Source organism: Halyomorpha halys, unplaced genomic scaffold, assembly GCF_000696795.3.
Source record: "Halyomorpha halys isolate HHAL.00 unplaced genomic scaffold, Hhal_1.1 Scaffold154.1, whole genome shotgun sequence".
Taxonomy (NCBI): Eukaryota; Metazoa; Arthropoda; class Insecta; order Hemiptera; family Pentatomidae; genus Halyomorpha; species Halyomorpha halys.
The window spans coordinates 157,625-174,590 of NW_027112031.1; the positions used below are offsets into that span (position 1 = coordinate 157,625).

Below are 16,966 nucleotides of genomic sequence, written 5' to 3' on the forward strand. Positions count from 1 at the left end.
ACTACCCAAAGCATTACGTGAGGGGGAGTGGTAAGCGGAAATCTGCAGAAACTTGAGAGTTGCTTTGTGTTGTTTGAATAATTTACGATAAGGAACAAAAATACCACAAATAATCAATTGTGAAATATTATTTTCTCTAATTTATTAAAAACCATAACAGCTAATCCTTTTCAGAATTATATCCAGTTAGTTGGAATTGTTCAATAGCGTAAACAATTAAGAATTGGTTGACAATGTAGGATAAAATATACCACAGGTGTTGATAAGCAAAAGGTCTTAAAAGAATAAAGAACGATATAAAAAAGGTATAATGAACGGTTTTTACGAAAATATTCCAGATCATCTTATTTACATACCGATGGTTCCAATTCAACTATTTTCGACCCACAAATTTAAATTACATGAATTATATTCTACATATACCGCCGAACTCCACGCGATAGGATCAGCCCTCCATTTTAGCCTATCAATAACTCAAAAGACAATTGTAATAATTTCAGATTCATTGATCTCTCTAAAAAGTTTAAGAAACATGTACCCTGGACATTCAGTTATTATAAGAATCCAATCTTTCCTCTCAAAACTGTCAGGTAAGTCCATAATGTTCTTTTGGGTCCCAAGCCACATTGGCTTCGCTGGCAACGAACTCGCAGATAAAGCTGCTAGAGAGGCACTCACGCTCCCTGGCCGGGGCAACGCCGTTCTTATCCCGTCAGAACTCAATAGACCTCTTAAAATAAAAATAACGGAATGATGGAAGGCCATGTTAAATGAAAGCTCTTTGAATAAGTTAAAAGAAATAAAAATATTAGTAAAACCATGGTTGACATCCATGCAGCAGCTGCCGCATGGAGGAAGTTGCTCTCACCCGCTTAAGAATAGGCCGTACTGTCCTCACGCATTCTCACCTGATCAGAAATCAGCCACCTCCAACATGCCACTATTGCCAATCCACTCTCACGATTAAACATATTTTTGAAGAATGCCCTCACAATTTACCAACAGTAATCAGACTAGGACTGACCCTGACTAGGAAGCTCTCACAGATGAGGAAGCTGAAGTCACTTTATTATTTAAATTTTTAAAAGCACATTGCCTCCTTTCCAAATTATGGCATTTCTTTGGTTTTAATTTTAATTTTTTATTTTATTATTATTATTATCTCATATTTCTTTTTAAAAGTGCGTGAGTAAATGTGGGCGTGTGGTGTGTGTTTGTGTAACTATGTAATTATAAAATGTATTTGTGTAACTATGTAATGTGTGTATCTTTATAATTATAATAGTCCATAGGTGTTGATGACCAAAAGGTCAGTTTGATCAGGGGTAACTACAATCGACTTGACAATTGCACCTTCCAATCATGTGATATAATTTAGGTAGAAAAAGTAATCAAACTCGACCAGTTTGTTACATTTTAATTTTGAAAAACTCAACCACGACCCCGAATGGTCGTTGGGTAATGCCCCGAATGGGTTTTGGGTAATTTCGATCATAATAAATAAATTTCAAAAGAAAAACCGCCTCAGAATATTTGGCATGCTCGTGTAGCATAGAAGAAACAGAAAACTAGAATAGTAAAAAAGAAGTTACAATTCTTCTAAGCCTACAAGTTACGTGTTTCACAAAATTAAATTTTAAATTCAGAAGTATGTAAAATTTTAATTTCATTTGTATATTAAATTACAATTTTGGAGGGGGGGGGGGGAGAATTGTTATAATCCGCTTAGGAGTCTGAGATATTACCTTTCCATATTACACAATCTTTAGATGTTCAATGTCTTTCATATGTGTTTGTCAAGAAAGTATCGTTTTTACTCTATTTTATAGTTAATATTTTCACCTGAATACCGAAGTTTTAACTTCGTCCACATATGTTTTTAACGGGTACGAGTTTAATTTATACTTTTATACTTCGAGAAAATTTTCGGCGAATTACCTTTAAATTACTTACGTGTATAATTAACAATCCGTTTTAATTTATCGTTATCCGAAGTAAAATGATACTTTGGCGATTAAAATGATAGAGAATGGATACAACCAGTATCCTCCTAGAAATTCAATTCACAACAAGCAAAATTTCGTGTTCAATTTAAACTAATGTGGATAGTCCAACAAATAAATAAATTTCAAACGTTAGAGAATTTTAATTTTGAAAAATTAAAATTTTCAATATATAAGTAAAAACATTCAGCACCCGCAGGTATTGGAAAAATTAGTGAAACAGTTTTTGTTTTGCCCCGGTTCCTATGACGAGAAGGATTCACACCGATTATCCAGCAATAAAAGGGATTAAACAAACAAGAGGTATTTCAAAAAATATTTCATTGCTATGCAACACGCACTCCACGAACATCTAACTAATGGGGTGTTTAAAAAAATGACCATTATTCAACCAAATATTTGTATTGTTTCTTTGGTATAAAATACAAATAACACTCAAAATGTAGTCCATTGTAATCTACCATAATTAGCCATCTACTAGCCTATTACTCGATCCCATGCTGATACCATTCTTTGGGATGGCTGTCAAAGAACTCTTGGACCGCAATTTCAAATGCAAATAACTTCTGAAAAATTATCAATTTTTTCCCCTTGAAAGAAATGGGCCATGAATCGAAACAAGTAGTAATGCGATGTTGCGAAGTCTGGACTAAATGGTAGATGAGGCAGGAGTTCGAACCCATGAAGTTCTTCAAACTTTTCTTCTTTGGCTCGACGGGAAGTGTGAGGACGAACATTATCTTGTTGGAATAAAACTCCTTTTCGGTTGATCAAAACAGGAAAACGCTCTCACAACTTACCGTACAATGTTTCCATACGTTCGCAGTAGAGTTCAGAAATCATAGATAATCCATCAGGAACAAATTCGTGATGAATAAAATTCATCGCTCAAAATTTAAAAAAACCCAAAGCATGGATTTTTTTTTTCAAATTACTCTCTTGCAGCAACCGGGTAAGCAGTTTTGACTGCGATCGCTCACGTGTATTCGGATTTCGCCAGTAAACCCACTTTTCATTACAGGTGACAATCTTCCGGTAAAATCTCATACCAGAAGGGTTTTTCAATCAGTTTTCACAAATTTCTAACCTCTTAGCTGATTGCTGAGAAGTAAGATCGTGAGGGACCAGTCTAATGCACTTTTTCGCCTTCCACAAGGAGAGTAGATGGCGTCTAAAAGTATCTTTCGACACACCACACTACCTGCCAAGTTCACGAATACTTGTGGACAGATTTGACTCAACAGCTTCCTGCAGAACCTTATCAATATCCGTTAATGGTCACCGGGAGTCCTTATTCCTTTCTAGTGTCGTATCTCCATCGCTATTTTTTTTTTCAAACCAACACCACAAAGTGCGCTGTTCAAGGACACCTTCCCCTTCATATTTAATAATTTCACGAGTTGCTCCAGGTGCGGTGAATATTTTTTTTCCAGTAATGCCTTAAAATTACGATAATTTCGTAGGACATGTTTCTCTTCTTTGAAACAAATAATTAAACTGAGGCTTTTTTTGAAGAAGTTGAATGGGATTAAACAAGCTTAGAGAAAGCTCTAAAGGGATTACTAAGTATTGGTAAGTATTAAATAGGATTAAAATATTTACAGTCCTTTGATATCTTGAATTAGATTAAACGGTTATTTTTTTTTTTTTATACACCCCATTTTCTAAGTAAGTAATTTATTATTGTCAATGTTATTAATATTTTACTTTTATTTATTTTAATATTTCAATTTTGTTTTTGTTTCTTCTTTATTCGATCATATTGGGACTATTACTTATCGTCTCGTATTATTAAAAATGATAATATTTGTAAATAAAAAGGTTTTAAATAGAAAGTACATAAATATAATATCGAATCGTACTTCTATGTAGCATCACAACTTTTACATTCTCTAATGAAATGAATTTACTAGATTGTATAGTGAAGGACAGCAGTGCGTTGTATATGTATATATTTTTTTCTATTTTCAGTTCAAACGTCGACGCTCCAGAAATCAGATTATTTGTACAAGGGTTGATTTGTCTCCATCATTTTTTATCTTATTGCAGTCAAAATTAATGTCAAATGATATTTCTGATTTGAGATCAATATAGAATAGTTCTAATAATAGTTTTCATAATTAATAGCTACATATATAAAATAAAAACTCTTCATACATACCAAGTGGAGGCTATAAAATAGCAGAAGCATTATACATGATGATCATGATGAGGTAATGAACTTTAATAGAGTATTAAGGGTTAGTGTAACCTCTGTCAACTCTAAATCCATTTTATAAATAATTTTTAGTAATAAATTTACTTATTACATAAATTCTATAAGGATAACCTTAAAAATATTTTAAAATTGAGTCTGTATCTTCAACAATCGTCCGAACAGCAACCAATTTTTAACTTTTTTTATTTTCAATAATTAACACACATCTAGTTGATAAAATAATAAATAAAAATCCTAGATAAATATATACCAAAATAGCCAATACTGTTTCAACTTATTCTTTCTTCAAAACTACTTAGTTCAATTTACATTAAATCTTTTAAGAGACTGATTTAAAGAAATAGAACCTCTTTCACAACCCCTTTACTAAGCAAGCCTCTTTAATCCATAACAAAAAATTCCTGGCGTGATTGTGAGATCTTCAAAACTTTTGAAAAAATTAGCCCTTTTAATAAACAATAAGGCGTTTACTATATGTTATAAAATTCAATTTCAGTAGCTGAGTGTACTTATAAAATCTAATGGATAAAAAATAGTTCATATATAAGAGGTAAAATCATTAACAAAACGCACAGTGGTCAAAATTACATAATTGGTACGACTAAATTGAATTTTTGGAAGTACGTATTTCAAGTATGTCTGAGAATTTTCGGAACTCCAAGAAGTGAACTCGATTAATTTTATTTTAATAAACGTAGCAATATATACATGTGTGTGTTTATTATACTCAAATGGATAAACTTTGATCCTTATTTTTATTATACTCATATATTATTTTGTTGTATTGTATCTTTGGATGCAACATTAATATATATATATATATATATATATATACACGTTATATGGAGATTAGTTAATATTAACAGAGGGGCTTTTATGTACCTTGTCTCTGAGAATATAAATTAAAATATTCATATTTTTTTTAGATTCACAAACAGTTTGTTTCAAACAAAATTAGTTTTCTCCCGTCAAGAAAAATGTATCAGAGAGCAGAAGTGCTTAAATTTTTTTTTAACTATCTCCTATAATGTCAGTTCCTCAAGAGTCTAACTTAATCAAACCTATGGTTATAAAAATTAAAATTTATAATTACTGCCTCAGTTCATTGGCATCTAGCGCAAAAGTGAAATAAATCGAGTCAATTACTTAGAAAAGTCCGAAGTCCACTAAACATTTTTCATTTCTCATTATTATTTTTATTTTTTATGACATAAAAAAACAAAACACTTAAGATACCATAGTAAAACGCAGTTGGTTTTGTCTTTTCCAGGAAGTAACCGAGTGGCGAAAAACCTTGACCTCTTCTATTTCCACAATAGCTGAAATTCAAGGTCCATAAAGACCTTCAAGTAATGGCTCTTTAAGAACGATTCTTTGCGAAATTTAATAAGGAAAATATACTGTGTAGGAAATAAATATAAAATCTGCAAATTCGAACACCACACTCAATATATTCCAGTCCAGACGAATTATAACCCGGGAATTTCCGAAAAGAATTTTTCTGTTGAGTTAGCGTAATGAACCTGAAATCTGTAAGAAAAAAAAAAGAAAAGAAATTTTATTCTAAAGCATTTTATTAATTTATTATAACCCGACTGTTTACATGATGAAGACGAATGACAGTAAATTTTAATTTTTGTAACCCGAAAATAAGATTGAAACAACTAACAACATTTTATTTCAAGAGACCATACCTTTGTTTACTGAAACGTTTTTGATCAGCGTAAAATTATAAAACAATTTTATCCACCTAAATTTGTCATTTTGACCACTGTGCAACACTACCTAAATAACACTAACTTCAGTATAGTTGACAGTAATTATAGCAAATAAATTCCAATGGTAAATAATTTTCATATCCTCAACCTTCAGCATGCCATTTAATCCATGCATTTAAAAAAAGCTATTATCACTCAAATTTCAAATGCAATTTCAACACTTTTGTTTGGTTTTTTTAGTTAATTATGATTTAGTAAAGCACAGTGTCACTATTTATATCATTGGATGCAGAAACAAAATGTTTTTTCCAAAAGGAATGATTGCATTATTTAGTTATAGTAATAAATAAAAGAAATAGCATACAAATTCAATGAAAATATAATTACAATAACATGATAATTCTAGAAAGATAAGGATAAATCTAAAAGCAACAATCGTACAGATATATCTGCTGCTTCGGCCAGTGAAGTGGAAGTTTGGAATCATTGTAGTTTCATTTTTAATTTTGATATATATTTTTTTTTATTATTTTTTTAAAATATACAATAAAACCTAAGTAATTCATTTGTTTTCAAAATAATTGCTCCTACAATAACAATTTAAAAAAAAAAAAAAGTAAATATTCAGTCACTCAAACTATTTAAAATTGTATGATGTATTTTATCAATTATCAAATATAATGACCACTAATTGAAATATTTCAGTTATCAAATAAATTTGTTTTTGTTTATACACACACACCTATAATTTTATTTTTAATAAAAATTAGTTTAAAACTAATTAACTTGAATTAGTATAATTAAAATTAATAGAAATAATTGATGTGTTCCTTAAAAAAAAAAATCTAACCATTTTCACCTTACCTTCAAAAATTACATTAAGCATCTTTTAGAATATAAATTATACAACGGTGATTATAATATTATAGAACCAATTAGCCTTACCTTAACAGCAGCAGCAAAAATTTTATTACCGTAAAAAAAGTAATTCAAAAAAATATATAAATTAAAAAAGAAATTTACTAAATAAGAAAAGTACCCTAAACGTCATCTGACAATTCAGTTGAAGCCTTAATGTATACAGTGAAATGTGAATTTAACTTTAAAACATACACATTTTTGAAGATGTTTCATTAAAACTATAGCAATCATTCACTAATGAAATAATTATGCACACAAATAAAAAAAAGATGGATAAATTAAGATAATTTAATAATTAAGGATTATAATAAAAGAAAAGTAAAGGTGGGATAAAAAAAAACAAAAACAAAAATAAACTAAACAGTAAAAAAATTTATTAAAAGTAAAACACAACTCATATTGTCTTTTAGTAAATACAAAACTAAATGATAAAAAAAAATAAATAAAAAATATAGAAAAAAAAATACAGCTTCAAAACATAAATTCAGCTACAGTTCTCAAAAAAAGTAAATAAATAAATTAACACTGAAAATATATCACAGTCATGGGTAACTACACATCAAACAAACAAAGTCATGACAATAAACAATTAGCAAAGAACATCAATGACCAATAATTACAAATTAAATTATATTTTATTAAAAATATTATTTCATCAAAAACGAATCATGGACTGAAAAAAAAATAAATAACTACTTATCATAACACTTTCCAATTAATTATGAAAAACATAAAATAGCGGGCTTGAAAAATCTATAACTAGTTCTAAAGAAGAACTAATAGCTACACATTAGCTATTCAATTTTGGAAAGGATGAGTTTAGCCTATAGTATGAACCCAGGTTTAGATAAATTTTAATAAACATTTAATAATTTTTTTGAGGAAAGATTTTTATGTTCTTATATAATAATCATTAATTAATCTCATTATCTTATAAAACTGAAATGTTCCAGGCTAAACTTTTTAGAACAACAATGGTTTCCTTTATAAGCATAGATAACTTTCACAACACTGGCTGAAAAGCAGTACACATTGAGTATTTAACTGATTCTTTTTCAGTTAGCACTTTTTATTTAAACCAAATAGAGAAAGTTCTAGCCTTCACCATTTTGACCTATAATTTTAATACTCAAAATATTTTAATTGAAACAAATCATGATACTATCATATTTGATTTAAGTATTATTTTCGAATAAATAAATAGTGATTTCACAAACAGAATACAAATTTTAATAATTAAACTAACAGATGCATGGTTTTACATTGAGGAAAAGTTTTATTTTTCAAACATTAGAAGGAAAATACAGAACTAAATATTTAGTATGATCAAATAAGCAAAAACAACAATAACAAGCAATCTAATAATTAGATTAAATTTACGGTTAAAATATGCAATGCAAAATTCATTTAAAAATTATAATTAAATTTAAAAGATATAGTAATGTTTTAATATAAAGACTTTTACAGTGGACAAAATTTCAATAAACAAATAAATTAAAAATCCATGTGCCTCAATTAATTTTCCCAATCTCCAAGTGCTAATTGAAAAAGAAAAAGTATTTATTTTAACAATGGAAAATCAAATAGACAAAAAAAAAGGAGATATTTAAAGAGCTTAATTCAGAAATTAATTAGTTCAAGCTAAACAATGAAACCTCTAACCAATTAAAATATGTGATTTCGTGCACAAAAGAAAGTAGACACTAATAAAAATATATTAGCACCTATATGCGGCGTATTATATATGGGTATATGTGTATGTATGTATTTATATATATACACATACACACGTACACATATAAACTAAACGCCATTAAAGATTCTATCACCACTAAAAATATATAAATAAAATGGAAAGAATAGGATAAAGAAATAATAAACCAATACAATTGGTTTTGAGAAATGTAAATAAGAAATAATATAGAATAAAAAGATAAGAAATTATAGATTTTTCAAGCCGGCTCACTTTCTAGTAGGAAAAGGTTATGTAAAGCAGAATGGTGGTTAGTGCTAAAAGTTCTCATATGTTCCACACCATATTTAATAAATTAAAAACTTTTATCACGGTATCAATTTTTTATAATAGTAAGACTGACCATATGAACTCTCGGCAATGAGAACAGAATGTTGGCTGTCGAAGGAATGTAGCCATGAATTTGTGTCCATTTACTTGATGTACCCGACGTCGCATGGCACCTCTCCGCCGATTGAACCCTTGTCGCTCCTTGAATTCGCGAACCTTTGGTGTAGTATGCTCTATAACAAAATTTTTTGTAATGAAACAATAAAATTTCATTACACATTTAATCGATTCACTGTTTATTTATTAAACACAACAAATACACAAATGTCTATTTTTAAATCATTCAAATTATTATATAAAATATATATGCATGGGTGAATCAAAAACAAAAGAGAATATATACTTATATCCAATAATAATACCTTTTACACAGTGACTATCTTCTAAAATGTCCCATTTCAATGAAATTAAAAGTTGTTTTTTTTTATGAATTTACTATAAATAAGCATCAGGAGTAGCATGCGCTAATAATTAAAAATATTGAAATGGCTAGAACATGTGAAAATTGTAAGTCAGGGCACCGACGGATCCAGTAGAGCGCAACGCCTCCCTCAAAAGAAAATTTTAATTTTTGAAATAAATTGAATGCTCTTCTGACTCTGGAGGACTTACTATTAGCTGAGAACATCGCCAGGGCCATTATTCTCATTGACTCACAGGCTGCCATTGTCTGCCATTTGAAACGGGCCGACAAACTCAAACGAAGTTTTGGAGTGAAGACGCCTTCTGGAGAGGCTTCTCATGAAGGACACAACTGTGAATTTGCACAATAATTTTTTTGCACGTGGGAATCTGCGGAAACGAACAGGCTGACGGCCCAACCAAAAAGGATCCCAGATGCCCATACGCATTTTTTGGTACAGCTAAAAGTCCGATCAATGCGTCCCTGAGAAATAAGCTGCAGCAAATCTATCAAGAGTCTGCAGGAGGAAAGCAATAGGCATCACTCCAAGCGATCGTATACATCCCACCACGTATGCCGCTTTTTAGAGCTATTCCTGGTCATGATTATTTGGGTGCCCATCTCCATAGAACAGAGTGAGAGATGGTCGCCCGTTGCTGGTTTTTCTTCGAGACAGATATGACATTCAGCCACTTAGATGAATGCCCTCGCCTTCAAGACATTAGAAAAAATTTCGATGACGTCTAGACCAAAAGTTCGTGATGCTTTATTGGGCTGCCAAAATCCATATGACGGCAGAGCCATGAACCTGCGCCGTAGTGGAAAAAATGTTAAGGAAGGTTTAAACCAAAAAGGTTCTATTTTAAAACTTATTTGGTACCGGACCATTTTCTCAGCAAGCTTTTCTTGACAGACATCAGGATAGTTCCAATACGAATTTTTAGTAACACCAAACTGACGTTTTGAAACCTAAAAGCCGTACTGCGTCAGACGACGCCAGTTAGATAATTAACCCGCATTATAAGCCTATCCTCGATTATGGTTTGGATACTACGTAAAACGATTGGATTCCTGTTATTATTATTAATATAATTTTTTTTTGTATGCGCCCCTAAAGGTAATTTCTGGATCCGCACCTGGTCAAATAAATGACAATGGAACATACTTTTCAGGAGTTTTGACCACCATTACGACCTCGCATATTCATAAAACGTCCTATTAATGTCCACTCCTTTTTTATAATATTCAGTAACATCCGAAGACGTTGTCATACTGATTTACAAAATTGTCATTCTTCTACAATACACTCTCTATATTCTACACTCCTGCCACAGAAAAATGTTTGAAATATTTCTGCCTAACCAGCCTCCTCTTTTACAAGTAATTTTATTATTATCCTTAGCTAGAAAAACGAAGGTACCGTCAAAGAGGGTCACTTTGTACCAGATATTGGACTTATTTTTGGTTTTCTGTGATTCTGACACAACTTACGGTAGTCGGAAAAGAATGAAATTTATACCTCAGCTTTCATAGAATATAACTTAAAGAAAAAAAATAAGTTTACACTGCTTTGATATCTGTTTTGTACTTTCTATTTCATTAATAGATTGAGCTTAAAAGTAGGTTGGAAGAACCCGTATCACTTTCTATAATTCTCAAATAGAATAATATATATATGTTTTATAAATTCTATGAAAAAGATCAAATTTATTTGAACTGTTGAGAATTAAAAAAATAATTTAATTTAATGGTAAAAGCATTGAGCTTTGTAAATTTGGATAAAATAAAAATAAAAAAACACGTACGAGAGAAGATTGAAATTCGAAAAAAAAAAATACTTAACCAACTTAAAGAATCTGGCCAAGTTCTTCAATGGTAAAGGTCAAAAGTATTTTAATATACGCCAATAATAAACAAACTAAAAATCACTCTTCGGAAATAGAGATAATAATTGAGCAGGTAAAAATTCCTGTCAGTAAAGCTATGTTGGACCGTTTGTAGGCGAGGGAATTGGAATGTCAACTTTGACTGCAGCGGTACCGGTTCGAAGCCTGCCTGGGGGGTCGACTTTAATTTCTGTGGCGGTCCCACGAAATGAAAACTTGACTACTCACCATGGTTAATACAGGTAACCTCTAAATAACTCCCCACTCCGCATGTCAGAAATGACCAGGAAGGGAGTCATAAAAAAAAGTCAAGATATGTTGATTATCTTAAGAAACTACAGCACTAATTAGTAGGCGATCAGCTGATGATAAAACAAAAAAAATATTTGCAAGAATGAAATAAATTATTGAGGTAGATTATAATTTTTTTTTAAACAGATTGTAAATATGCCTTTCAATAACTAAACAGAAAAAAAAAGTTCCACCTTGGCATGATCCGAAATTAATATAAATTTTCCTTTGTGATCAAAGCAGAGTAAAATAATAAAATATACATCAAAACAAAAATTTGTTTATCGCAGAATAACAGGAGAGATGAAAGTACCTATGATCATTTTTCCATTTATCTTTCTACCCGGTATACTTCTGGTAAAATATGTCAGAAGTTATGTTCATCCTCTTTCTCCACCTGCACTTTCGCTTCTTACTCCCACTGTTAAGGCCATACTCAGCAACACGAAACTTTTGAGGTAATTGGAGCGATGCTATGCTAAAAGGAACAAAGTAACCCACTTCTACGGTACTTCTTCACTTATCTTGGTAAGCACGAGGGTTATCTACCTAACCTAATCAAACTTGCCATTCTTACCACCACCATTATTCTCTTTAACTTATAGTAAAATCCTGATTTATATTCGATCCACCCTTGCAATAATAAGCTATATTTAGTGCTAAGAATCAATTAATAAAACATTTGAGTAGTTAAATTAAAACACAATAATTATCCACATACATGCATTTTAATAAAAAGTACCAACATAAAGCTTTCATGCTATGGTCAGAAATTTGGAATCAAATGCTTCACCACCAATTACATTATAAGGTATAATGTAACTATTCACAGCACAGAAACATACCATGGATAAATAAATTATGCTTTAAAACCAGTGGTATTCGAACACTTTGGAGTTTATGTATTAAGAAAAAAAATTTTCATCCTCCTTTGGACCTCAGGGTAATTTTTTGGGATCCCGAACGGAATCCATAGATATTGAATACCACTGCTTTAAACTAATGTCTCTTGTATCCAAGGGCGTATCCAGGATCAAAAGGGGGCAAGCCATGATAGTTCAGGACATATCAGCGAATGAAACCAAAATTTTAAGAAAATTATAAGGAATTATACCAGAGGTTCATTAGTTATTACAATTATTTGCTTGAAAAAAAATGTCATTAAATTAATATTTTTTTTTAACTTCTGTGGGGAGAGGATGGCTGCCCCTCGCCGGGTACGCCCATGTCTGCATCACAAACGAAGAAGGGATAGTGAATAGGAATAAATTTTGACCATACATTAAATTATAGTATTCAACAAACCGCAAGACTAAAATGTACAAAAGGCAATTCAAAAATGATGGGAAGAAGGAATCATTATGCAAACTTCTAAACAAAACAGAAGAGGGCTCATAAATCTTCATTTCTCTAGCATACTCATAAAAAAAAACAGTAACATTAATTATTAAACACACACTTACATAATGAGGTTGGGAGGAAAAACTAAAAGTGGGGACTGAAAGGTTTATTAAATAACAAATTTATGGTAAAAAAAAAATTCAAGTTTTAAAAAACGCTCTCATTCAGTCAGTTAATGTGTGTGATGTTTAGATTATAATTTAATAAAAAAGTTAATGCGACCTTCTAAAATATAGAATTTTCTTTCGAAGTTCTTCGACCAGAATTTTTTAATTATTAATAAAACTATAATAATTTAATTACCTTGGCTGGTCCATTTTAGATCTATTCGGACGTGCAATCTTCCTTGGGGTTCCAAATCCACCTTAAATAAAATAAGTAAAAATTAATACATCATTATCAAAAAGAATTATATACAATTAATGATTATAAATAAGGCGAAGGGCTGAGCAATTGCTCGATCTCAACTTTTCCAGCTTTAATTACACAATTTCCTAAGTTAAATATTCGTAATGATAATTAAAAATCCCAACGAATACAGGGAGTTTGAATATGATATTGAAAAATATATATACATATCTGTCTTACTCTACCCAACCATTTTGCTAAACCACCGCGAAACTATAACATCAATTGTATTCACTTGGTAAAATCGAAACAATCCCGCGTTGATTTTACAGTTCCGTTTTACAGTTTTCAAAAACCTTAAGACGATATTCTTTCTTAGACGTAGACCACTTGTATCATTCGTAAACTTGTCGAAGTGTAATAGGGGTATTCATGATCTTCAGTTTAACATGTTAAAATGTTTTAAAGTTGTAGTAAATGGAGAAACATTTCCTTCTCTTAGCACGGTAAAACATGGTTGAGGGTCTTTCAATAGGTTTGCTAAATGGAGAGTGACGTCATGCAACGGAAAAGCTGAGCTCCACGCCATTTTCTCCACTGTCGTTTTGATAGGTTAGTTACTGGTAGTGCAAGTTTGGTTTGTGTTGTTTTTGTTGTGGACTTTTTTAAACTCTATTAAAGTAATGGACAAAAATAATAATAAAGTAATGGGGGGGGGGGGGGAAACTAGGAGAGGAAACATGGGAAAATATTAGGTGACGAAGCTTTTGGAGATTTATTACTTCGTAAAGATTACAAGGTTACAAAACAAGTTGTCCAGGAAATCCACCAGGAGCTTCTCTGCATTTAAAATACGACATGGACTTTAAATTAGACTACTCACAATCCTATACTTATAATATTTAGAATATTAAACCTTTTTACATTTAACACATCATGAATACCCTTGTTATCTGTTTTGTAAATAGCTTACTGTGCTACTTCAAAGAAGGTCTCGGCAAGGCATGTTCCAGGCAAAAATTATCTCTCTTGGAGGAGATGAATCTTCGAATGAGAAAACCAACATGAACAAGACTTTAATGAACTGATCTACAGTGGTCAACACGGAAGAAACTCAGTAAATGTCTTCGATTCCTTAAACATTCATTACTCGGTCATTCCAAGTCAATGCAACACACTTTTGTACCTTAACATCTCAGATTTTCTTAATATTTAGCACATTAGTTCTATAAGTATAATTAAGGAAAATGTGAAATTTTACTCAGATATATCCACTTTTTTTTAATTACACAGCTGAAAATGTCTCATAAATGGGCTAAGTGTATAATGATTTGAAAATTACTATAGAAGCTTTCCTAAATTAACAAGTTAAGAAAACTCTGCTGGACCGTAACGCTCAGAGAAATAGACAATACTTGGTTCGAATTTCCTCAACAGGCATATGGTACATTCACACATAACACTACGGTACACGGGGACATCCCACCACACCTGACAACAACTGGTGTGGTAACTTTAACTAGCTGAAAGCATCCCACCGACCTACCCTTTCATGGCGCACCTGATGCTTCCAGTAAACCCACAGAAGTCATTCCAACCCCCTAATGGTGCCAACCGGTGCTGCTGATGTTCTCGTGGAATATTCAAATGCAAATCCATGGGAGTACTCCTAATAAACAGTCCGTGAAGCAACCCACCTCCCGAATCCGCGCTGCAATATTTTTCACTCCAAACACGCATCTAATTTATAATTTTGATGACAATAAATTACACGGTGTAAGCTACATGACAGATGTCATCATGACATTTACTCTTTACTATTTTAAATGAATTTAAATTAACTTCTTGCTGTCAGAATTATAAATCAGACCAATTAGGAGAGGAACAGTTGGCAAATTTGAAGAAATGTAGTGCATAAAATGATTGCTTCAAATATTTAAAAAAAACTGCCTGGAGAAAGACAATACTAGATCTGCGGTAGTTGAAAGAAGTGTCATCATACGTGGGGTATAGTGGGTTTTGCATAGTTACAACGAAAATTGTTCAGCTTATACAGACGAACAAATGTGTGAATTTTAAGATATGAACTTTTTCAGAAATTTCAAATTGAGAATCTTCTTAGATTGATTACAGCAGGTCAATCAATGTTCTTCCAAAAATTTAAATGTACAAAATCGGGTCTTAGGTAATTTTGAACTCGTAAGTTTAAGTAAGGCACACCACTTAATTCCACCACTGTCGGTGAGTGAACTGACCCAGGTCTGGACCGAACCCACACAGTTCCGAACTGGGCACTGAACCCAATTTGCTAGGCTGTCACGCCCTCATGTTAATTATTTAGTGTAGTAAATTTATGTTTCGAGAAGAAAAGAATGGAATAACACTAGAAAAATCTTTAAATCAATTTATTTCTCATGCTGCAAATCCCATAAGACTCCAACATCTCGACACAACCAAGAAGGAAATCGTTTAAAACATGATCAGAGGAGGAGAGAGGAGGAACTTACCCCAAAAGGCACCTTTCTAACTCCAACTCATTTCATACACAAATTTTCAACCTTCTAACTCAATTTGAGGGGCTTTGAAGAAGCGGAAGGCCTTGAAGCCCCTCAGAAAAAGCGAACGACGAGGTAGAAAAAAGTTACTTCTCAATTCACAACATTTTTTTTTAATCTCTGACTCAAATTAGAGGCACTGTGGAAGTGCGCAAAAAAGTACCCACACAAATGACGGTTTTGTAATATAGTTCAACTAATATACAACTTTTCAAAGCTTTAACTCAATTTGGAGGTGTATGTAATAGGTAGCGGTACGCCTTAAAAAATGCAAATAAAAAACCTTAGGAAAGAACTAAATTTTTACTGAAAATGACCCCGTTGTATTGGTCTGTCCAAAAAATAAATAAAATAAAATAAAGAAATAAATACATAGCAACATTTCCGTTTAAATGATCGGGATGCAAAGGGGATATCCTAAATGCACCCTCCCATCTCTCCGATAACCTTCCATAAGTATGAAAATCATTTCCCTAGCATTTACATTACATCAACGATGATTCTACGACTAACCACAACTTTGTTTTAATCTATATTTATTTGATGCCTGATTCTTTTTTACCATTGTATTTACCTGAATAATATCTGCATTTACATGTAATAATACCAATTCAACGCGTACCCATGCACGATGATTTAAAACTTCTGAGTTGAACATTTTCAGTAAAATAACCTTCCTGGCCGATTCCTATGATAAATTAAATACGATTACGGATAGTAATAATTTTAATTCTGAATAGTTCTCAAACTTTCGGGTGTAGATTTTACAGATTCGGCCTTAAATATGCATTTTGCTCTGTAGTTACGAGACGTAATTTTTTTCTTAGTGATTTATTTAAATGTTCTACGACTTTTGGTGGCCAATCGATTCTTAGGTACGTTTGAAATCGATAAATAACTAGTGGAATACAAATGAGTTTTCCAACATCTTTTCTTGTATTTGGGGGAGGGAGAAAATTTTTTCAACGGTTGTTCTGGTACGCGTGAGCCACAGATTTATACTCCCCTACAACACAAGTTATTCATATGAATAAATTCGGAAAAAATTCTCCTAATTGACAGTATACAGTGATGATGCAGTTCCATGTAGACATGAAGTGTTGGCTGACAATACTGAAGAAGCTGAATATTTTCATATA

The 16,966-nt window shown here is 31.6% G+C and overlaps 1 protein-coding gene across 1 annotated transcript in view; it reads right to left on the minus strand.

Annotated features, from left to right (window-relative positions):
- The window catches only part of LOC106678674 (protein kinase C), a 67,070-nt gene that overhangs the window by 33,423 nt on the left and 16,681 nt on the right, over nt 1-16,966 (minus strand). Inside the window, exons 2-3 of the mRNA XM_014417363.3 lie at nt 13,228-13,288; nt 8,957-9,116 (exon numbers count right to left, since the gene is read on the minus strand). Coding sequence (XP_014272849.3) covers nt 8,957-9,116; nt 13,228-13,288 — 221 coding nt within the window. The remainder of the gene's footprint in view (nt 1-8,956; nt 9,117-13,227; nt 13,289-16,966) is intronic.